Source organism: Oncorhynchus gorbuscha, linkage group LG05 (assembly GCF_021184085.1).
Source record: "Oncorhynchus gorbuscha isolate QuinsamMale2020 ecotype Even-year linkage group LG05, OgorEven_v1.0, whole genome shotgun sequence".
NCBI lineage: Eukaryota > Metazoa > Chordata > Actinopteri > Salmoniformes > Salmonidae > Oncorhynchus > Oncorhynchus gorbuscha.
The window spans coordinates 78,366,565-78,390,811 of record NC_060177.1 but is presented as its reverse complement, the minus strand read 5'-3'; the positions used below and the strand labels follow the sequence as shown (position 1 = coordinate 78,390,811).

General features: G+C 42.7%; 2 protein-coding genes across 4 annotated transcripts; one reads left to right on the top strand and one right to left on the bottom strand.

The window, feature by feature from the left end:
- The first annotated feature begins 113 nt into the window (after window positions 1–113).
- LOC124036543 (ATP synthase subunit alpha, mitochondrial-like) lies at window positions 114–11,141 on the top strand. Its single transcript, XM_046351251.1, has 11 exons — window positions 114–269; window positions 958–1,036; window positions 1,408–1,577; window positions 1,696–1,869; window positions 2,119–2,285; window positions 9,402–9,702; window positions 9,841–10,065; window positions 10,156–10,263; window positions 10,409–10,553; window positions 10,648–10,798; window positions 10,920–11,141. Exons 1-11 carry the CDS (start codon window positions 210–212, stop codon window positions 10,996–10,998), a joined length of 1,659 nt encoding a protein of 552 aa, XP_046207207.1. The 5' UTR covers window positions 114–209; the 3' UTR covers window positions 10,999–11,141.
- A 5,850-nt stretch (window positions 11,142–16,991) lies between these two features.
- LOC124035268 (phospholipid phosphatase 1-like) lies at window positions 16,992–23,285 on the bottom strand. 3 transcript variants are annotated; one of them, XM_046348718.1, is made up of 7 exons: window positions 23,106–23,285; window positions 22,776–23,002; window positions 19,066–19,217; window positions 18,618–18,901; window positions 18,392–18,449; window positions 18,096–18,272; window positions 16,992–17,871 (listed from the first exon to the last, which is right to left on the bottom strand). In XM_046348718.1, exons 2-7 carry the CDS (start codon window positions 22,831–22,833, stop codon window positions 17,749–17,751), a joined length of 852 nt encoding a protein of 283 aa, XP_046204674.1. In that variant the 5' UTR covers window positions 22,834–23,002; window positions 23,106–23,285; the 3' UTR covers window positions 16,992–17,748. The 3 variants fall into 3 exon arrangements, with proteins under 3 accessions (XP_046204674.1, XP_046204676.1, XP_046204673.1); XM_046348720.1 differs by having other exon boundaries at window positions 22,776–22,943; XM_046348717.1 differs by having other exon boundaries at window positions 22,776–23,285.
- Between the last annotated feature and the right edge of the window lie 962 nt (window positions 23,286–24,247).

Genomic DNA, 24,247 nt, shown 5'->3' with positions numbered 1-24,247 from the left:
CCACTCATACATAGCAGCTGAAACTTGAACTCCACTACAGTAGATGGCAGTAACGATTTGAAATGACAGGCTGTCATCACGGATGACATAAAATGAAGAAGAACGAAGCCAGCCACCCCCCAGGTCATTCGCATACATAGGACACCCTCTAAGTAAAACTAGCTGGTCTTTGCAGGTGGTGGAGGACAACTCACATTCTCCCTTTAGAGATGTTATCCGTGCGTGTTGCAGCGGCTCTGGCCAGAAGCCTGCCCAGACGGGCTGGATTTGTGAGTAATTGATTTGGTTGTTGAATGTAAGACTATTTGCATTGCACGAATTAAAATGTCAATGCAGTGGATGTATGAAGGGTAGGCCTTTAAAGGCCTCCACCTTCACACGCTTGTCTAGAACGTCATGACCCAGCAAGGCATCTCATGCCACTCGACCTGATGTCTTGATATTTATTTTATAACGTTACATTGCTGTTTGTATAACTCATTCATTGCACATTTCATTTCGTTTTTTTCCCTTTCAATGAATGCACTTATGCGCACTTCAACTACACTACGGTCCCGTAAAATGGCTGTGCTAGCTTTGTAACGTTAGTTTAGCATGCTATCCGTTAGTTAGCTAAGTTCTGTGAAGGTCAGGGTCTTTTACATACAGAATGTTCCGCCTTGCACAGAACAAGTTCATATAATTATAATTAGTTAACTACAGTGTAGTTTCTTGTTTTGAAAAATGTTTTTGTAGTGGTGGTTTAACTGGCATTGCCAGCAGTCAAGAGAGGACATATTGCGGACAACCTAGCTAACTAACAACGTTTGGGCTAATGCCTTGGGGCATATGTTTTGATTTCAGTTCATTGTAACGCAGCTAGCGATTCCAATATACATAGTGCGATTTATTTCCCATTGCATCAGTACAATAGCACTTGTCTTGAATAATAACTGACCATGCTTGCATTCATTCTAGGTGTCCAAGAATGTTGCCGCCGCCAGTGTAGGAGTGACTCACCTTCATACACACAGACCATGTCTTGCTGCAAAGACTGGTGCGTAAAGCGAATGATTGACTCAACGAATGACCTTTAATGACACTTACTATTTAGGTCAGAAATCCTGTTTTGCCACAAGTACCTATTTAAATGAGCAGGGGCCATCAGGATGTACACTTGAAGGTGCAGTGCGACACAATACCTTGTAAAATAGTCTAGGTTCTGATCTTTTGGAAAAATCAATTTGGGATGGGTTAATTTTTTTATGTCACATTCAGCTCCTTACCAGTCACTATCAATTGTTGCTATTTCTCCCTATACAAACATAAAAGGGATTCCTCTATGGCTATATAATACTAACAAAAATGAGGAGTTATGTTGACTGTCAAGTTGAGTCCATATTTTGATGAGTGGGTTCTTTCTCCCAGGCACGGCTGAGGTGTCCTCAATCTTGGAGGAGAAGATCCTGGGGGCTGACACAAGTGCTGATCTGGAGGAGACTGGCCGTGTGCTCTCCATCGGTGATGGTATTGCCAGAGTGTACGGTCTCAGGAATGTTCAGGCTGAGGAGATGGTGGAGTTCTCCTCTGGGCTCAAGGTGCTGATCTAGACAGTTTATGAATTTAACGGAACCATGTTGCATTGAAAGAGCTTCTGTTCAACCTAACCACTGTCGTCTTCATAATTTTACCATTGTCTTTTATCCTCTTTTCTAGGGTATGTCTCTGAACTTGGAGCCTGACAATGTTGGCGTTGTGGTGTTCGGTAATGACAAGCTGATCAAAGAGGGTGACATCGTGAAGAGGACTGGTGCCATCGTGGATGTGCCAGTTGGTGAAGAGTTGCTGGGTCGCGTGGTGGATGCATTGGGCAATGCCATCGATGGAAAGGTGAGGGCAGATTTTTTTTTAAATAAATAGTGTAGTTAATTGCTAGTTATTATTAGAATAGGACTTTTGTACATTGAGAATTAATGTGAAATAGAAATGTATTTTATACTAAAACACCTTGAAGACTACATAAGAAACAGGATCTCCTGTCTGATCCTTTCGGAGTCCTTGGGTTGTGATTAGAGGTTAACTACAGCCTGGGCATATCGGGTCTGATCAGAATGGCATTAACCCTACTCTGTCCCTCAGGGTCCTCTTGGGTCTAGCATCCGTAGGCGTGTGGGTCTGAAGGCCCCTGGCATCATCCCCCGTATCTCTGTGAAGGAACCGATGCAGACTGGCATCAAGGCCGTGGACAGCCTGGTGCCCATTGGGCGTGGCCAGCGTGAGCTGATCATCGGTGACCGGCAGACTGGGTAAACACAGATGGCCAGATGCCATCTTAGAAAATACCTCTATTCCTTTAGTAGGGCTAACTGGGGATTGAGCATAGAGGTCGTCTGATTCATCTGCATGGCCGATAAATTAGGGACGATTTTAAGTTTTCATAACAATCGGTAATCTTCATTTTTGGATGCCGATTACATTGCACTCCACGAGGAGACTGCGTGGCAGGCTGGCCACCTGTTACGAGTGGAGCAAGGAGCCAAGGTAAGTTGGCTTGTATTTGTAAGTTTATTATAATTAAGTCTTTGATTTGAAAGAGCAGTCTGACTTCTCTTGAGCAGGCTTCACAGTTGGGACTGGGTAGCTGGGTAAAGTTCTGACATGCACATCTCTAACGATGCCCTTCTTTGTCAATGTTGACACTGATGACTCTGGCTAGTTTGTAGTGATCCCTCCAGGCATTTTGGTCAGCCATCCAGCCAACATCTCCAACAGCCACATTCCTATGTGTTGTGTGCCATTTACTCCTCACGAATAGGTTGTGCCCAGCTAACTGACTTTACTTCCTCCAGGACCGGTCAACTTCTGTTTGGATAGCTCTCAATCTTTTGTATGGGTAGCTTTCAAAATCAAAGCATCCAAGATCTCCTCTGGGTCCAATCCGTCCAAGCAGAAGGGAATTTGGGCTGATGTATTCTATGCAGTCCTCCAGGCTTTGAGTTCTTGCATCTATGGGCCTCTCATTGGCAAGGTTAGCAGCTGTATAGAGAAATGTTTGAAACTCACTCCATGTGAAGAGTCCTTCTCCTCCTAGGTTGTGCAAAGCCAGCTTCACAGTACGAATAGCTGCTTCTGCAGCTCCATTCCTGTGAGGGGAGTCTGCTGGGTGGATTTTCCAGCTCCATTCTGTCCCATGCTTGGAAGCTTCATTTTCAAGCTCAGATTTACTTAGTTGAGCCAAGAAGAGGTAGAGTTCTTTGAGGGCACGTCTGGCAACCACAGTTATTTCCAGGATCTGACCACAATTTTTTGGGGTGCCCTCTCAGTGCCGTGAATCTTTGGTAAGCCAGTAGGAAAGCCTTCAGTCGACTGGTCACTGACAACATCTGTGTGGTTAGCTCTGGATCCCATGCAACAGAAGATGATACCCCACACCTTGAGCTTGGTTTTCTTTTTCACTTCGTCCTTGACTTGATACACTCCAAATAAGTCCACTGTTGTGTACTCAAATGGTCTTGCTGGTGTTATCCGCTCGGATGGAAGGTCACTCATGATCTGTTGGCACTTTCTGGTCCTGGCCTTTCTGCACACCACACAGTTGTCAACTCTCTTTTTAGCCAGCTTCCGGCTTTTATCACCCAGGCTTTCTTCCTCATCCGGAGGAGTGTGCCTGCTATTTCTTCATGGTTTGCACCATGGGCCTCTTGAGCAAGGAGAGTGGATATCCATGCCTCACATGGTAGAATTGGTAAGGCAGTTTCGTCCTCATCAAAGATCTGGAACCTTCCTCCACAAACTGAGAGCCCAGTCTCTTTATCTCTGTAAACAGCGAGTCTGTTGAGAGTGGTGTCTTGAAAGGTTATACCTTCTTGAGCTGCAAGGAACAAGTCTCTTAGTGCATCTTCACACTCCCCGACAGTGAGTACAGCTTGTTTGGCTCTGGACCTCCAGTTTGTTGAAAGAGCGTCCTCCCACTTCGGTTTATCTGAGGCTGAATTCTTGGTCACCATTTTTCCATCTTGTTGTGGCTCTCCAAACCCAGGCAATGACTCGGATCAGCCTGGTCAGACTGCTGAATTTGCTGAATTTCCTGATGTCAATCAGTTTCGTTACCGCAGAGCCGGCTGGTGATCTTCGGATCCGAGTCTTGGGTTCATCTGGTCTGCGCTCTGGTCAGTGCTGCCGAGGAAGCTTTCCTTCGAAGTTTGTTTATGCCTTCCTTGGCATACGCAGCGATTTCTTTGGCTGACTTATGTGGCCACTCTTTCACAGGTTGCCTCAGGAATGCTGGTCCATCCTGCCACATGGAATCTTCCTGGAGGTCTTCTGGGGCTGCCCCTCTTGTTATGATGTCAGCACTTCAGGCCTCCTGGGATCCACCACCAGTCTTCTACGGATGTGGATTTCTGGATCTCTCCAACTCTATTCGCAAACAAAGTTTCATATCCATAGCTGTCTATCTGGATTGCTCCCAACACAGTTTGACTGTCCAGTAGATGGAGCCATCGTTCAGTTTCTATTCGACTGTGCTTTTCAACGTACTTTCGAAGTCGTGCTGCATAGACTGCACAGCAGATTTCAGATTTGACTGGTTCTCCCTTTTGGTCCAATGGTGTGAGCTTTGCTTTGGATTCAACCAGTCTGACTTTGATGTCTTGCTGGGTCTCCCATCTTAAGTACACTACGGCTCCATAGCTCTTGTCACTTCCATCAGAGAAAGTTATTCCTCAAGGTTTTCCAATCCAGTTGACTGGTGTGAGGCTTCTGTGAAAGGTGATTTGGCCAAGATGTGTGTATTCCTCAAAGAATTGGATGGCTTCTTCCCTCAAATTTTCTGACAAAAGGTTCGTCCCAAGTGTCTCAGGTCAGAGTTCTGCCTCCAGCTTCCTGAAATGCCTTTCTGACAAGAATGGCACCCTTTTGTTTGGCAGGTGTGACGAGGGCTATTGGGTCATACAGGCTAGCTATCTGGCTCAGCAGTTCTTTTCTTGTCAGTGGGTTTGGAGTTTTCCCTCTCACCTCTTCATCAAGGAGATTTTGGCCGACTCATTTTCTTTTTCCTCTTTGAGAAATTGATTGAAGTCATGAGGTACAAGGTATCCAACTCCAAGGGCTTTATTGTCTCCTTCCCTCATTTGGTTTGGGAGAATGAGTGCTGTGCTTGACTGCGCTCCTTGTTCTCCTGGTGCGATCTCCTGCCTCCCACTTTGATCTGACCGGACCCAGGGCTTGAGGAAGAAGCCGCCTGCCTTCAGGATCTCTTCAACCCTTTTGGTGTTCTGGTCCAGCTTTTGCAAGTCATTATGGGAAGTCAGGATGTCATCGGCATAGGTGTCCTCTTCAAGGATCCTACGTTCCTCCTCCAGGTGAGCAAACATGGGCAGTTTGGCTGTCTCTCTCATAGCCAATTGCGCAATGCACCCTGCTGGTCAATCGCCAATGTTGACTCTGGTGATCGCATACTCTTCAATCTCTTCCTCAGTATCTCTCCAGAGAAATCTGTGGAGGTGCATCTCCAGGTCTTCCAACCACACAGAATTGTACATTTTCTTAATGTCGCCGAGGGGTAGCATGGACGTCTCTCCTGCACCTGAGTAGTACTGCTCGGATGGGATTGAGGACATCAGGCCCTTTCAGCAGAAGGTCATTCATGCTGACCCCTCAACTTCTGGCTGCTGTTCCATACCAGTCGCACAGGTGTTGTGAGAGAGTGCGGGTTTAGCGCCACCAAGTGGCTGACATACCATACTGGCCCCTTCCAGCTGACAATGAGCTCTGAGTTTCTTCACTGCTCTTGTCTCCACCATTTCATGGACTTGAGCTGTGTATGCTATTCTCCATTCTGGCTCTTTTTTTGAGTTGCTTTTCTCTTCTCAAGAAGGTGGCTTCCACCCCACTCCTGTTGCCAGGAAGGGAACTTGGATCTTGAATCCAGGGGTATTTTGTGTCCCAGTGGGGTTCATCACTGTGAGCATCTGCTTTGATGTAGGTTTCCTTGTGATCTCCAGCTCTCTTTCCTCACTCAGTCATTTCCTTGCCTCTGTCCTCCATTAATACAGGTAACAAGTGGACAGAGGAGCCTCTTAAAGAAGTTACAGGTCTGTGAGAGCCAGAAATCTTGCTTGTTTGTAGGTGACCAAATACTAGTGGTCCTTCTGTAGCTCAGTTGGTAGAGCATGGCGCTTGTAACGCCAGGGTAGTGGGTTCAATCCCCGGGACCACCCATACATAGAATGTATGCACACATGACTGTAAGTCGCTTTGGATAAAAGCGTCTGCTAAATGGCATATATACTTATTTTTCCACTAATTTGCAAATAAATTCATTAAATCCTACAATGTGATTTTCTGGATTTTTTTTTCCATTTTGTCGTTCATAGTTGAAGTGTACCTATGATAAATTACAGGCCTCTCATCTTTAAGTGGGAGAACTTGCACAATTGGTGGCTGACTAAATACTTTTTTGCCCCACTGTAGGTCTGTAGCAGTTTGGTTCAAGAATGTCCCCCCCTTTGAAGAGGGGGATGACCGCAGCTGCTTTCCAATCTTTGGGAATCTCAGACAACACGAAATAGAGGTTGAACAGGCTAGTAAATCGGGGTGCAACATTTTCGGCAGAATTTTTAGAAAGTGTCCAGATTGTTTAGCCCAGCTAATTTTGTAGGGGTCCAGAGATTGTAGCCCTTTCAGAACATCAGCTGACTGGATTTGGGAGAAGGAGAAATGGGAAGGCTTGGGCAAGTTGCTGTGGGGGGGTGCAGTGCTGTTGACCGGCGTAGGGGTAGCCAGGTGGAAGGCATGGCCAGCTGTAGAAAAATGCTTATTGAACTTCTCAATTATAGTGGATTTTTCGGTAATGACAGTGTTTCTTATCCTCAGTGCAGTGGGCAGCTGGGAGGTGTTCTTATTCTCCAAGGACTTTAGTGTCCCAGAACTTTTGAGTTAGTGTTGCAGGAAGCAAATTTTTGCTTAAAAAACTAGCTTTGGCTTTTCTAACTTCCTGTGTGTTGGTTTCTAGCTTCCCTGAAAAGTTTCATATCATGGGGGCTGTTTGCTGCTAATGCAGAACGCCATAGGATGTTTTTGTGTTGGTTAAGGGCAGTCAGGTCTGGAGAGAATCAGGGCTATACCTGTTCTAAATTTATTGAATGGGGCATGCTTATTTAAGATGGTGAGATAGGCATTTAAAAAATAATAACCAGACATCCTCTACTGACGGGATGAGATCAATGTCCTTCCAGGATACCCCGGCCAGGTTGATTTAGAAAGGCCTACAAATGGTATAGAGAAATGGTCCTATAACTACAACCTAAAACTTCTTAACTGGTCCTTCTGTAGCTCAGTTGGTAGAGCATGGCGCTTGTAACGCCAGGGTAGTGGGTTCGATCCCCGGGACCACCCATAGGTAGAATGTATGCACACATGACTGTAAGTCGCTTTGGATAAAAGCGTCTGCTAAATGGCATTTATTATTATATATTATATATTATGAAGACTCATGTTAAAAGGAACCACCAGCTTTCATATGTTCTCAGCAACTAACTTAAACTTTTACTTTCTTCCCCAACACTGTTTGTGCATTATTTAAACCAAATTGAACATGCTTCATTATTTGAGACTAAATGAATCTTTATTTATTATATTAAGTCTTCATTCAGTTGTGATTGTCATTATTACAAATGTATAAACAAATATATAAAAATCGTCTGGTTAATCGTTACTGGCTAATTTTGGTCCTCCAATAATCTGTATCGGTGTTGAAAAATGATAATCAGTCGACCTCTGAGAATATGGATGAGTAATGTATAATAAATAAACAGTTGTGTTAATATTCTACCATGCTAATTTAATTAGCTTTATCCAGGAGGGTAGAAGACTATTTCAACTAGAGGTCAAGCGATTATGATTTTAACAGCGATACCGATTATTGGAGGACCCAAAAAAGCCGATAGCGATTATTTGGCAGATTTTTAGTGTGTGTAATAATGACAATTACAACAATATTCAATGACACTTATTTTAACTTATTATAATATATAAATAATACAATATATTTAGTCTCAAATAAATAATGAAACTGGTTTAAATAATGTAAAATCACACTGTTGGATTAGAAAGTAAAAGTGCAATATGTGCCATGTAAAAAAGCTAATGTTGGGTAAGTTCCTTGCTCAGAATATGAAAGCTGGTGGTTCAATATTCCCAGATAAGTTTTAGGTTATAGTTATTATAGGAATTATGACGTCAACTATTTCTCTATACCATTTGTATTTCATTTACCTTTGACTACTGGATGTTCTAATAGGCACCTTTAGTATTGTCAGCCTAATCTCAGGATTTGATACGCTTAAAGTCAATTCAAGTCAAAAACAGCGCTTTGAAGCAAGCATTGCTAAGAGCTGCTGGCGAACGCAGGAAAGTGAATGCTTACGAGCCTGCTGCTGCCTACCACTGCTTAAACAGACTGCTCTATCAAATCAGACCCAATTATAAAATAATAAACACAGAAATACGAGCCGTTGGTCATTAATATGGTCAAATTCGGGAACTCGTTTCAAAAACAAAATGTTTATTCTTTCGGAACCGTTCCGTATTTAATCGAACGGGCGGCAACCCTAAGTCTAAATATTGTTACGTTGCACAACCTTCAATGTTAGTCATAATTATGGCAAATTCTTTCGCAATGAGCCAGGCTGCCCAAACTGTTGCATATACCTTGACTCTGCTTGCAATGAAAGAAAAGTGACATAATTTCCCAAGTTAATATAGCCTACTAACATGAATTTCTTGAATAAATATGCAGATTTGAAAAGTGTACTTGTGTATTGATTTTATGGAAAGCATTGATGTTTGTGGTTAGGTACCTTCGTGCAACAATTGCTTTTTTTGCGAATGTGCTTTTGTTAAATCATCCCTTGTTTGGCGAAGTAGGCTGTGATTCGATGATAAATTATCAGGCACCGCATTGATTATATGCCATGCAGGATAAGCTAGTTAACTACACATTGTTGACTATATATTACTAGGTTAACTAGTGATTATGTGAAGATTGTTTTTTTTCTTCTAAGTTTAATGCTAGCTAGCAGCTTCCCTTGACTCCGTGCTGCACTCGAGTAACGGGTGGTCAGCCTGCCACGCAGTTTCCTTGTGGAATGCAATGTAATCGGCCATAATCGGTGTCCAAAAACAGGTTATGTAAACTTGAAATGGGCGCTAATTAATCCTTTGACTTCTAATTTCAACCAATTGCTACTGCCTTTCATTCTACTTAGAAACCATGCCTTCATAATTGCAGTAATTATTAGCTATGATATGAGTGTTTCCATTCTACTGCTGCGTCTTTTCAGATTTGATTCCCCAGACGCTCCAGAGCACAAGTATACCAGCAAAGTAATCTAATACAAATTCCTTTTCCAATAAAACAGCAAAACCGCTATTGCCATTGACACCATAATCAACCAGCGACGTTTCAACGAAGGCAAAGATGAGAAGAAGAAGCTGTACTGTATCTACGTTGCCATCGGCCAGAAGAGATCCACTGTGGCGCAGCTGGTGAAGAGGTTGACTGATGCTGATGCTATGAAGTACACCATTGTGGTTTCTGCTACAGCCTCTGATGCTGCTCCCCTGCAGTACTTGGCCCCCTACTCAGGCTGCTCCATGGGAGAGTTCTTCAGGGACAACGGCAAGCATGGCCTCATCATCTATGATGATTTATCCAAGCAGGTGAGAAGGGGAAGATGGGGCTGAGTGGAGTCTTGAGTGTGATGCTACTTCATGGAGGGAAAAAAATAATGAGCTGGGCTCGCACAGTGACTTCATCCATGTTCAACAGCTGTATTCTCTCCTCTCCCTACTCTCCAGGCTGTAGCCTACCGTCAGATGTCCCTGCTGCTGCGTCGTCCCCCCGGTCGTGAGGCCTACCCCGGTGATGTGTTCTACCTGCACTCCCGTCTGCTGGAGAGGGCCGCCAAGATGCACGACAACTTTGGCGGCGGCTCCCTGACCGCTCTGCCCGTCATTGAGACCCAGGCCGGAGACGTGTCTGCTTACATCCCCACCAACGTCATCTCAATCACTGATGGACAGGTGGGTGTCATGTGGATGGATGTCATTTCCAGTAAACATGTCAAAGATTAATGTTATCCTTAAACAAGATGTGTGCTCTCTCCCTGGCAGATCTTCTTGGAGACTGAGTTGTTCTACAAAGGTATCCGCCCAGCCATCAATGTGGGTCTGTCTGTGTCCAGAGTTGGATCAGCTGCCCAGACCAAGGCCATGAAGCAGGTACGAACTGTGGTTCTGAAGGAGACTGTCTTTGGATAAATGCGGATCAACTTCCTTGCAGTTCATCAGTTGGCCCACAGTATATATTTTTTTTCACTTGAATCTGTCTCCTAAATCCATGATGTAATTGGTCCTTTCTGTGTAGGTGGCTGGTACCATGAAGCTGGAGCTGGCCCAGTACCGTGAGGTCGCTGCTTTCGCCCAGTTCGGCTCCGACCTGGACGCTGCCACCCAGCAGCTGCTCAACAGGGGCGTCCGTCTCACCGAGCTGCTTAAGCAGGGACAGTACTGTGAGTGTCGCCACCAGTATGCTAAAAGTTTTATATTTTTGTTGTCCGCAAGGCCCACAATTTTTATTTAAATGTATTTATTTCCCTCCCATAGGCCCAATGGCCATTGAGGAGCAGGTGACTGTCATCTACGCCGGTGTCAGAGGTCACTTGGACAAGATGGACCCTTCCAAGATCACCAGGTTTGAGAAGGCCTTCCTTGGGCACGTCCTCAGCCAACACCAGGACCTGCTCACCACAATCAGGTAACACATGGGACTACCACAATGATCTGAGTTATAAGTCAACAGTGGTTAGTGTTAAAATGGTAACATGCGTTGATATACACTTCATCTGAACTGATGGGACACCCTTGTTTCTTTCCAGGACTGATGGCATGATCTCACCTACAGCTGATGCCAAACTGAAGGAGATTGTGTTGACCTTCCTCTCCAGCTTTGAATAATGTGTGAAACTGCTCCTGGTCCTTCAGTGTGCTTTGCTACCTGTCTTGGCCCCGTTGTCCTAATATTATATGTGAGCTACTGAAGGCCAGAACCTCCATGTACAGATTTCTCCAAAGAATAAATAAAATTTTACAACCCTGGAGAGCTGTGGTAAAATGTGACTTTATGGTAGGGTGTGCAGGTCCAGCAGATTTTCTACTTGGAAGGGTATAAATGATCATGTGAGAAATAAAGGAGAATCCCTGCATTCTGTTGCACTGGGGGTTTTAATATACTGTATTTAGGGTAGTTTTAATTTCTTAACTTCGTTCATGAATTTCACTTTTATCTTGTCAGAATTAAAACCGGGTGGTCTCAAAATATATTGATTTAACAGGATATGAATTGTCATTCTTGCACCTCTAAAAATGCAGCACATTCAGTCAAACGGCGCATTTCAAAATTGATTTAAATAAATCTATGGCTTTGAACCCTTGTGTGGTCATTTTATTATTCATCCAATGTTAGCAGGTCTGGACCAACATTATTGGGTTTTTATAACAATACAGCATAACAATTTATGTAAAATTACTTAATGTTGACTTATCAATTACAGCAAAATGGACAATTCCTTACATGGTTAATATTAGCCATTCACATCTGCTAGATCACATATCAATAGCACTTATTTTTGTAAACCAATCTATAAGTAAGACATGGGTGGAATAAATCATGTTTATCTTAACCTAATTTCATCTTATATTTGTTCTTGTGTTTATTGCTTTGAACTGAACAAATTGGAAGGACAAATTTTACATAGAATTTTATGAAACTATTAAATACCCCCCATGAAAATGCATTAAGGCTGGTCTACACACGGACAGAATTTAACAAATCTATTTCTTTCACTTGATGCATGTGTACTGTGTCTTTCTGTCTTTGGGTCCACACACACTGCAGCGCTTCTTGTTGCTACCGGCTCCAATCTGAAAACACTCTGTGAGATGTAACATTCCTGAACTCACGTAGTTACCACAGGCCAAGGTAGGAGAGTCAGACATAAGCACATACTTCCGGTATTGGAGTTGTTACTTCTGTGGGTTGGGCGGATGGGGCACCAGCATCCTCACGATGGCTGCAGAAGCTGGGGTCCTTGGGATATGTTGCTTCCTCGGGATTTGAGGTCTTACCAATGCCTTGCCCTAGCCCCTTGAAAAAGAGCCCCCTCTGGAGCTTCCCTCTGTTCCAATCTGGGTTCGATGCCATCCAGATGACAAACGTGTGTCGTATGCCAAGATGTTGAATATCACAAGTGGCCAGCGTAGGGTTCTGCTTTTGCAGCTGTAGCCAGTCACCAGCTTGTCTAAATTGTCCACCCTCCTTTTGTGGAATTGTAATCCATTATGATTTCTGTTTTTTGATGCTCCTGGCCACAGATTCTCCCATCCCTATGCAGCATACTCATGAGTACCACATTTTAGCCTTTCTTTGGCACGTAGGACACTAGGGACGTGTCAGGCATGAACACCAACATAGAGGAATCGATAGGCCTGTTCCAGGTATTCATCAGCTGAGGTGCGAGTTCTGGCTTGCTTTTTTTGTACTGTTCCTACCATCGTCAGCTTCCTCTTGAGCTTCTGTCCCAGCTTATGTGAAGTGAAAAGGTTATTGCAGGTGATGTGACCACGGAGTCCCTGTGTCACGTCCAGAATAACCCGTATCCCTTGGTTCTTCTCAGGGGCTCCTCCATCTGGCTTCCCCGTATACACTTGCAAGTTCCACGCATATGATGAACCATCATCACAGGCAGCCCAGTTCTTGATTTCATATTGTGGGTTTAGACAGTATGTACTGCCTGAAGGGGCAGCAACCCATAAATGGCATAAGCTGCTCATCAACAGTAATGTTGGGTGCAGGGCTGCTGATGGGCTGGTCCTGGGTCTGTCTGAGGGTCAATCTCATCCTCTTCTTCCAACTCACTGTCAGACTCTTTTGGAAAATTCTTCACCTCCAAAGTGGAAGATGCTTCTTCCACACTAGCTTCTCTCTCTGCAAGAGTAGAGATTATTTTTGCCATACTGACTGATTGTGGTAAGGAGCCACACATGCAAAGCTATTTATTAGTTGTGTCCCTCCCCCAATTTGCACCTGGCTGGGGAAGGTTGCGGGAAAATAGTGAATTTTTTACAATGTATCCAAATAATGTATTGAAATAATGTATTGTAGTAACATTGTGCAGGTTCCTGCAAGACATTGTGTAGTTTCACACACTACAAAGGGTAAGGAGTGTGAGAAAAGTGGGATACAGGCAGACAGGCAGGGAGACAGACAGGTTCTTGGTCTTATGTTGAAACAACAGGCCCAGGGAGGAGGAAGACAGAGTGAAGGCATGTAGCAAACCTTTTTGTTTAATTTTGACTTGTTTTCACCTACAGACACACATTTCCACACTTTTATTACCCTCGGGTCCAGTGGACCCGAATACCACATATGTAATATAAATGTGTAGGGAGGTGCACAGTGTACACTCAATGAAAATGTGTTATTTTACATGTTATTCACAGAAAATGAGCCAAGGCCAATGAGTCTCATTCATTGTATCATTTTTCTTTTAGTAAACATTGAAAGTGGGTCCCACAGACCCGGACACCACACGAGGGTTAAATACCACTGCTGCAATGTCTATTGGGTAGTTCCTGTCAGGGCTCATGTGTAAACATTTCTGTAAAGCAGGAATGGTGGGTGTTACTTGTTTGATACAATGGAAGTAAAGGTATCCACATTTATTGTAAAACTCTTGCTATCACGTTTCCCAGATCTAGTACAGCTCTTTGAACATTAGTCTGGACCAATACGGCTCTGCTTTCGTTTTGATTCATTCAACATGGCAAGTCCTAGTTGTGAGATCTATATTACTCTTATTTGACCTTGCATTCCAAATGTTTTGAATAAGATTAAGTTTTACTCTTGAACATGGAATCTGTCAAATCCTTTGCTAACGTCATGCATTTGCCTCTCTGTACATTCCACCTACTGCAATGCTACTTTTAGCCACCAGAGGGTAGTAGTTAACCTGGCTAACATTCCACTCCTTGCCATTGAAAAAAGCAGCTAGTGGGGATCCCCTCATTTAAATGACAGGAGTGGAATGTTAGCTAAAAAGGTTAGCCAGAATAAGTGGTAATTTTGTATTTGTATTATTATTATTATTATTATTATTAGGGATCCCCACTAGCTGCTTTTTTCAATCTGATTCTAATGCTTAAATTAGTATCCTGATGTGGAATAGAGTTCCATGTAATCATGGCTCTATGTAGTACTGTGTGCCTCCCATGGTCTGTTCTGGACTTGGGGATTGTGAAGAGACCTCTGGTGGCTTGTCTTGTGGGGTATGCATGGGTGTCCAAGCTGTGTGCTAGTAGTTTAAACAGACACCTCGGTGCATTCTACTTGTCAACACTTCTTACAAAAGCAAGTAGTAATGAAGTCAAACTCTCCTCTACTTTGAGCCATGAGAGATTAACCTGTATATTATTAATGTTAGCTCTCTGTGTACATTTAAGGGCCAGCCGTGCTGCCCTGTTCTGAGACAATTGTAATTTTCCTAAGTGTCTCTTTTGGGCACCTGACCATAAAACTGAACAGTAGTCCAGGTGCAACAAAACTAGGGCCTGTAGGATCTGCCTTGTTGATAGTGCTGTTAAGAAGGTAGAAACTAGGGCCTGTAGGACCTGCCTTGTTGACAGTGCTGTTAAGAAGGTAGAAACTAGGGCCTGTAGGACCTGCCTTATTGACAGTGCTGTTAAGAAGGTAGAAACTAGGGCTTGTAGGACCTGCCTTGTTGATAGTGCTGTTAAGAAGGCAGAGCAGAGCTTTATTATGAACATACGTCTCCCCATCTTAGCTACTGTTGTATCAACATGTAGTTGGTCTTCTGGTTGACTTCACATCAGGAGTGCAGGCAATATCATCTATATAACAAACATGAGAAATGTCTGGTATTTAATTTTTTACTTTTGCACTCAAACTATTCTAAACATTAAGTTGTGCATTTTAGAGAATGTACCTAGTTGATTCATTTGAACACTTCAGTTGTAGAATGCATCACCCAAAGCATCACTCATTGCTTGGCAAGAGGGAGAGAGCAACATGTGACAGTTTGAATGGGGCTTCTGTCAAAGAGGACTATTGTCTGGGTCAAAATAGTCTCGTTCCCAGCCGTGTGTACCACTATTATCCGGGTCAGAACAACGTGTGACAAAGGAAAAACCAAAAGAGGCATCCCAGTGTCAGACATTGTTGCATTTCGTACTAAGGTGATGCTGGGTATATATAATTAAACAAATCTAATCACAATTTACCATGAGTGAGTCCAACATAAAATGCAAAAAGACAGTGGAAATGTATGTTTTTTTTGCGTTTAGTACCCTGCATCTGGAATTTCAATTAGTCCAGACAGACTGTAGCCTTATGTTTATGGTATTAAAAACAGCATATTTATACCACTTTGCACGTTTCACACATACTTTATTAACCATGTAATTAATATGTTATACCATGTAATACATGGAACACTTCAAACTTAACTGGTTCATCTTCTAGAGAGATGTAGCAGTGTTGTATTTGATCCTAGATCTTTCGCAGACATGCACCGAGGCATGAGCTGTTTTGACCTTCTATTAAATCAATTCAACTATACCAGCTTTTATAGGCAGTTTCCAAATGCAAAAGTCACATGAACATACATTTGTCATGTGATCATTTCACATGAACATCACACGATGAACATGACGTTTCCTTCTATTCAATATCTTCGATTTTGTATGCAGTATATTTCCCTTTGTAGTCTCATGACAACATTGAATCAGAAAAATGTAATAATATAATTTCAATATTATTAAAATCATCTCTTTGTAAATTGTCCTTCTCTGGATAGGTCCCCCATTAATCTTTAGTATTAAGCTCTACTTTGGTGAGAGGCTGTCCTTTAGAACATCAAATATTGATTCACAGAGGAATAGAACATGTCTGGTAGGCTGGAAGGAACCAAATGGCTCCTCCTGTCACACACAATAGAAGTGATCTCTTTTCAGACCAAAATCACAATGGAGAAACTCTGGGCCTCCATTAGGGCCCAGAGTGTTTCCTGGTCAGATCACAGGGCCAGGAAAAGTAATGGGACTTGAAAGTCATGTACAGGGTAGAGGAGAGCCCAAAAGCAGAACCTTATAACGCTCTGTAATTAGACATGGCATGAAGACATTGTTCAAATAGATCCCAAGCAGGTGATCATGCTGTTATCCAAACCATGCTATAATGTCCTTCTCTGAGTACTCAACTGGTAATAATCGCAGAGAGCAGGCCATACTGAAAGCCTATAGCTTATACAGACAGTAAAAATGGTAGTACCTCACTGCTTGCGCAGTAATTTAGGTAAAACACATTTTTACCGGACAGCAACTAAGCACCGACAGCAGATGTTAGTTAAAGGACTAAGGTGAATTATGGTGCAAGTTACATACGAATTGTTTTGATTTGAATGTGATTTCGTTCTCATTTGCATGCCCATAGTTTATATGTGTGGCTGACAGGTGAGAACACACCCACATTGGGAAATGGGATGAACAACAGAGACAGAACACAAATATTTCCAGACTTGCGGTGAGTAGCCTACGCCTCTAGTCTGTATTGTGGCTTTTGAGCAGTCATTGGGAATATGTTCCTTGTGTTCAGAACTCACCCTGCCTTCCCTCCTGAGCCTCTGCGGCCCAGAGGCCCCACTTAACTCTCATTTCAAAAAGAGACCCTTTATGTCAATGGGACATCATGGTTAATTAAAGGTTGAAGAAATAACAAAAAGCAGCCTACCCAGGCTATTTGACAGGTATGGGTTTGGCCTTTCTGTATGGGTAGTTTCTGTCTCTGATGATCTCACAAAAACAATGCACATATTTCTACAGTTTACAAAGTGTGTCTCAGACACAGCACTTTTCCTCGTACCAAAGAAGCCAAATGGAATGCCATCTTTCTTTATCTCAGATCACAGATACAGGTTTTACAACAGTACTTCAAAAAAGATACAACAAACTGTAGTTGCCATCATGATTTCTACTATTGGACACATTTGTTAGGAGTTTGCAGGGAGCTTTGAGCAAGTAGCAGCAACAATCTGGCTAAGGCAGTATTAAACAATATATACAGTACATAGTACACCATTTCAGATTTCAATAAGTCTCCTGGCTTTCATTTAAGCTTTGGGACAGTAAGGGTTCACAGATGTAAGATTTGTTATTGGCCTGGCTGCACAACAGTGGAGGCTGCTGAGGGGAGTATGGCTCATTATAATGGCTGGAATGGAGTGTAATAGATGGAATGGTATCAAACACATGAAAACCATTCCAGTCATTATAATGAGCCTTTCTCCCCTCAGCAGCCTCCACTGCTGCACACATGGACACTCTGCTCACTGTAACAACTGGGATTCCATTCATTTCAAACAAAAGCTTCAAACCAATGCAAACACAACAGCTCCAACAAACTCAGACCTCGCAGCCTAATGCAAAGACCAGAAACCCAATCTACAGATCATTAGCTCTACACACCCAACCATAGGAGACTGCCTAGGCAATATCATTGGCACTGAGAGGGCTAGCAGCTGTCTTCAGGGCTCTGGCAAAGTGACCACCACAACAGCCAATGCCAATGAACTTAGCATGCTACTAGTCCTCCTTGCGTTGTCTGCTACAATAAGTCATGTTGTGGCCAAAGCTTCAGTTTGTGCTTCCATAGTGGTTCTCATTATCTGGGTTGTCCTGGAGACTGGTTTCGGACGTCTCCTCTTGTATCTCTACTGGATCAACAGGCCTCTTGAAGAAGTCGGACGCATAGAACACCTGTGTTGGTAGAGCAGAGAACATGCTTTGTTTATACAATGGAGACAAAAACTGAGAAAATGACCATGATACAACCATGAATGTGTGTGATGTTGTCTCTAAGGGAATGAGAATAAAAGGTTTGTTTGCTAATTCCTTTATGTGTTTATCCTAATTATGCTAGTGCCCTTGGTGGTAGCATGTTCATTGCTGTATTAAACCATACCCTACAGCTAGCTACCCACCGTGAGTATTGCGACTATCGCCCCCTGCAGGAGGCCAGTAAGTACGTCACTCCAGTGGTGTTTGTAGTCAGAGATGCGCGACAGTCCCACGTAGACGGACATTGCAATCAGGAAGAACTGTATGGTGGGTCTGAGAAGCCTGGCCCACTCTGTCTGCAGTCTGGCCTGGACATACAGCTACAAGAGGAAAAGAAGGACACCATCAACATCATGAAAGGGAGCTATTGCTCAGGGCCGAAAGAACTGTTGTAGCCTCCCTGTATGTACTGTATGTAACAATTATCTACTATACTTACTGCAAGGAACAGCATACAGTACATAGAAAAAGATGAGTGACCAGAAAAGAAGGAAAGTCTGTAAAAACAAAAAGACAAAAGAGATTAGGGGAAGCTACAGCATGGCAAACACCCTTTGAGCTTGCATTTCCCAGTTAAAAGTTTTTCCATTTTGATTTTGTAGCAATGCTTTCTCTTGGGATGTATCCCAGGTTTTGAGATATAACCCTCGGAGCTCTTACTGTACCTGGCCTCGTCTACCATATCCTTGTCCCCGGTACAGGTGAAGTTCTCGATATAGCCTCCGGCCCTGCAGTTGATATGGTCCCACACAGGCTTACACACAGCCAGGAAGTGCGGCCGCAGTCGACCAATCGAGTACTTGGCAATATCCGTCAGTGATTGGCTAGCAGCAGCCCCGAATAGGAAGCTGGCCACTGCTTTATAAATTCGCGCCACATAGGCAGTCCTCAAGGACGATTTGTTTTTGACACGAGTCATATAGACGCCAAGGCACTCACCACTGACTACCTGTAACAGCAAGAAAGTCATCTTTAACTGACGTCAATTGAATATGTTAACATATTGTCTCATATAATTGCAGTTTTACCACAAACCTTTAAAACACATATGCCTGATATGTTGATGACATTTTGAGGAGAATATATGAGAACAGGGCAGAGGTAATGACTTACCACAATCAGTGTGAAAGGGATCATGACTCCCCCCAGTAACTGATAGGATATGGTGTCCTCTTTCAGGGGGTATCTGATGGACTCATCATTACAGAAGAAACCCCTTTTGAAGGGATTGTGCTGAGGGGTGAGGATCGCAAAGGGAAGCCCAACTGGAGAGAGAAAGATAATCAGCAATAGTCTCCTTGTTCAAACTATCTTTTGTAATTCTGTACAACAAGCTTTTGACCAAATGTTTTTATCAAAAGTCACAGGAGAAATGAACTTGCTAGGCAAAACCTGATACAAAACAATAACCAAATAAGACGTGCTTGTTCATGTTTTCACTTGATTTGGTTAGTCCATTTCTCTCTCTCCCTCCCGCTCACCTTACCAAATAGCCCAGCCATGGCAAAGTTAGCAAATGAAGGTAAAAGTCAATATAATGGAGGAGGTAGAGTCTCCTAAATAACTAATAGAGTCCAGGATGTGAGTGGACAGCACATCAACTCATTGATTTGACACCTGAGTTGTCATGGAGATGCTGGCATGGATGCCGAAATGCTTCTAATGATGTCAGTCAGACTCACTCAGGCACACAGTCTAACTGACCTCTAACAGTTGGGATCACTTTCTCACACTGCTCTGCTCTCATCTGATTTCTATCTCGCTCCTCTTTTTCACTGTCCACAACATTAGGCCTTTACCAAGAGAAATATGGAGATCTAGGCCTAACTATCCAATGTGACACCAATGGGATATTACACATTGGTAATCAATGTCAGAAGCCTGGCATTCTCAACAACACTAACAGAAAGATATAGAAGAGTCAGTGGGGGTGCTGCTGTGGCCCAGGAGTGGGGAATGCAGACAATGAAAGCAAATGCTGAAAAATAAGTTCAAAAGAGTAGCAGTAGAATTCCATGTCCTGATATCTCTTTCTGTTTCTCAAGGTAAGTCCTCTCTCTTGTATCATTCATTTGCACACTGCAGAAGGCGACATAGACTAGTACGGCCCACTGTTTCCACCGCACAGCGCATTTCATCAGCTTCTATATTTAACAGAGTTTGTTGTAAGTTCAAAGTAGGTTTGCTGTTTATTAAAATATCCTTCTATTCCCACTTCCAAACTTCACAGATACTTAATTTGCTGTTTGTATCACGCAGGTTACACAACCAGCAATTGTTCTAAGCATTAGAGTGTACATGAATAGGAGTGCTTCAAATAGCTATCTGTTCCACCCTCTGGCCAACTCCGTTGGCCGATTACAGCCAAAATGAGATAACTAGCAGTCACAGGTCTTTGATTAGAGCTTGTCCTGTAATGTTGGGGAGTATGGACACCATATGCCATCCTTTGTAAAACATTCTGACTGCATCTAATTGATCACAAAGGATGAAAAAGAATCGAGAACAACTCCAGTATAGAACATTGCTCAAAGGGATTTTAAAAGTGCTACACTAGCCACTAACCAAGTCACTCGTAGGCACGACGTACCATCCTTTTAGCTTCATTTTAAGGACCATGTGAAATATAGAGATTTGGCAAAAGGGTAAACACCAAAACACAGGTTTTCAGAGGTTTGAGTTGTTTTGTGTTTTCGCTATTTGTTTCTGTGTAACGAAAGATGTTGCAGGATTTTGTGTAACGAATGACAGCATGACACTACTATATTATGAGAGAAACAAGTTTGTTTATGTCATTGAGCAGAGATGGCCAACTATCTTAAAACCTAAAAATAAGCAATGTTCTCCCTCCTGCTTCCATATTTTAAAAAGCAAGGTTCCCTGGCACTTTTGTGCTGTCTAACAACTACTTAGTCACATGTCTTGACAAGACTTGTCAGAGTTATCGTACTCAGTGTTGACCACAATGAGTTCAGAGACTACAAAAGCAATGGTCTTGTCGAAAACCATTACATGCGACCAAGACCCTTACCCAGAGAATCAAGACCCAGATCCAAACAGAGTTTAGATCAATACCAGTTGTGGACTTAGCATTAGGCGGAAGAGGCAATGGCCTCAGGCCACACATCAGGGGCTTCGTGAGCTGGACATAATAAAACATTTAAAAAACATGTTTTTTCTGCTTGAAGCTCACAGTTGCTATGCTTGATTTAATTGTCATTTTTTTGTCAATGAACTACACCAAATACTCTGTCATGTCAAAATGGAAGAAAAAAACATGAAAAATAAAACACTAATATATCTTGATTACGTAAGTACACCTTGACTGTACAATATTTACACATTGTTATTTTTTAAATTATTCAAGCTCTGTCAAGTTGGTTGTTGATCATTGCTAGACAGACATTCTCAAGTCTTGCCATAATGTCAAGCTAAGTCAAAGCTGTAACTATGCCACTCAGGAACATTCAATGTCGTCTTGATAAGCAACTTCATTGTATATTTGGTCTTGTGTTTTAGGTTATTGTCCTGCTGAAAGGTGAATTTCTCTCCCAGTGTCTGTTGGAAAGCAGACCGAACCAGGTTTTCCTCTAGGATTTTGCCTGTGCTTAGCTGTATTCCGTTTATTTTCATCATAAAAAAAACTCCCTTTTCCATGCCGATGACAAGCATACCCATAACGTGATGCAGCCACCACCATGCTTGAAAATATGAAGAGTGGTACTCAACGATGTGTTGTGTTGGATTTGCCCCAAACATAGCACTTTGTATTCAGAACATAAAGTCAATTTCTTTGCCACATTCTTAGCAGTTTTACTTTAGTGCCTTATTGCAAACAGGATCTGAATACTTTCTGAAGCCACTGTAGGTCATTAAGGGGTCTGAATACCTGAAGCCACTGTAGGTCATTAAGGGGTCTGAATACTTTCTGAAGCCACTGTAGGTCATTAAGGGGCCTGAATACCTGAAGCCACTGTAGGTCATTAAGGGGTCTGAATACTTTCTGAAGCCACTGTAGGTCATTCAGAGGTCTGAATACTTTCTGAAGCCACTGTAGGTCATTAAGGGTCTGAATACATTCTGAAGCCACCGTAGGTCATTAAGGGGCCTGAATACTTTCGGAAGCCACCATAGGTCATTAAGGGTCTGAATACATTCTGAAGACATTGTGGGTCATTTTTAATGTTAAAATGTCATCTTCTTCCTTTTCTTTTCTCATTGCTGCAGCTTCATTTCAATGAAAGTCACATTTGCAATCATATCATGTGATGCACACAAACTGTCATAAGAAATATATACTGATTCAAAGGGGGTGTGGAAGATTTCAAAACCCCTCCGTGGTAGGATACACATGAGTATCCTCGATGAAAGGTAGGCCTGAGGCCTCCAAATCACTAAGTCCACCCCTGAAGACTCCATCTTTGCAGTCGAGGGTCACAGAAATGTACCCTAATTTGAGAATCACTCATATACATATACACAAAGTTATTTCCTGGTCAAGACATGGGAAAGAAAAACTCCTGGTTATTATATTACACAGTCTTACTGTGTGTTGTCTTGTATGCTATTATAACTGTGGTACTGACCACAGCAGTGTAGCCTATCTCTAGTGGATGAGCAATAGAATGAATCAGCAGCGAAATAGGACACCCATTCATTCAGACTTAGCAAAGCATATTTGCAATAAAGTTGTAATAAAGATATACCTCAATGGGACTGGTGTTTAAGCTGCAGTTGTCTAGTGCATAATAACTTCTCACAGAAAAGGGAACTATAGGCCATGACACTGCCAACAACAACTGTATAGTACGTAGGCTACATACCGAGAATAAGGCAGGTAACGTCGAGAAGAACGAGTGGGATTCTGCCCGTTTCAAACATGTTGCGTTTCGGGATTTGTGTCTGACAAATCCGTAAACTCGTGAGCGTTCGGCTGCTGTCGGCTTTCTTCCGGCGAGATGAGAGACAATCTATCTGTCGAACATGTCTGGCTATTTGTAGAAAACAATTAAAAACGTCGTTTTTAATATTGTAGGTCTTAGCCTAAACCCTAAGAAATAGGAAAAACAAAACTGTTTATGTTAACCCAGGGGAACCGTATACAGTCTAGTTTATAAACTACTCCTAAAACCTTTACGTTTTCAATCCCTTACCCTTTAAAATTGTCAAAGCCCAACTTCATAATAAACTGATTTTTCAGCGAAAGAAGCTCATTATCTTCTGGCCCCTGTCGTACGATGCTCCGGAAATAACACAGGCAGGCCTCCAGTTGTGGTAATGATAGGGCAGTGGACTCAGGTGAAGAGCCTATCGTGTGCTTGCTAGTGAAATACGACAGCCGTCGACCAATGCTTTACTGGCTCCATCCCCTTCCCTTTGCTATGGAAAGTTGAGGTAACGTCACTCTTGCTATTATTGGAAACTCCACGGGTAGAGGGTGGGAAAAGTGTTCAATGGAACAGCACCAAACATGATCAATTATTTTACTCTGATTATGTTGACCCAATCTTAATAGAAGGATGATGATAACATAAGTGTACATTTTTTCCATACATTTTTACCGGGGCGCAAGTTTCACTGGGGACGGGGGGACATGTCCCCCGACATTCTAAAATTGCATTTTTGTCCCCCCCACTTTTAGCATTGGAATGTGACAGTGGCAACCCATCATTCAGGGCCCCACCTTTTCCCCCTGTTTTGCATGCTATATTGACGTTAATATGTGTCACATATCAGTTTGCAAACAATGTAAAAAATAAACATAAAAAAAGTGAATAAAGCTGCATACAAACCTGGTCTCTTTTTTGCTTTCTTGAGTAAGTCAACTCCAAAATGCAGGTGTTTCAGCCTAGCTCAGTGCTTTCTGTGGTGTTGGGCCAGCCAGCGAAAAATATGGAGAGTAGGTGTTAGTAATGTTCTCTGGTTGTGCCGTGATTGGGTAATGTTCTCTAGTTGTGACGGGATTGGCTCAGTGTTCTGTCACTCATGGGGACACTACATCACTGCCAAATCTAAGGGTAGAGCTCGAAAATTCAAGCCCATTGGGTGCTGCCATAGAGTTACATTAGAAGTGTCCATCCAAGAAGGCTCAAGGTCATTGGCCACAGATAAAATTACATCAAATCACCTTATATCTACAGTAGCTTTGACTGGACTGTCATACTATCAAAATCTTAGCTAGCAAGCTTGCATTCATCATTATGAATCAAGTCGACAATCTACTGGCAAATGCTTTTTAATCCTTGTCATATGAGAATAAATAATGAAGCGAAATTATTGATAAAACGTATCGGTG

Coding starts and splice junctions, on each gene's coding strand:
- LOC124036543 (XM_046351251.1), top strand. CDS start 210: ATGTTATCCGTGCGTGTTGCAGCGGCTCTGGCCAGAAGCCTGCCCAGA. Junction 270..957: donor TGCCCAGACGGGCTGGATTT/GTGAGTAATTGA, acceptor CATTCATTCTAG/GTGTCCAAGAATGTTGCCGC. Junction 10,799..10,919: donor GACCTGCTCACCACAATCAG/GTAACACATGGG, acceptor GTTTCTTTCCAG/GACTGATGGCATGATCTCAC.
- LOC124035268 (XM_046348717.1), bottom strand. CDS start 22,833: ATGTTTGAAACGGGCAGAATCCCACTCGTTCTTCTCGACGTTACCTGC. Junction 18,450..18,617: donor GATATGGTAGACGAGGCCAG/GTACAGTAAGAG, acceptor TTGTTTTTACAG/ACTTTCCTTCTTTTCTGGTC. Junction 17,872..18,095: donor CGATAGTCGCAATACTCACG/GTGGGTAGCTAG, acceptor CTACCAACACAG/GTGTTCTATGCGTCCGACTT.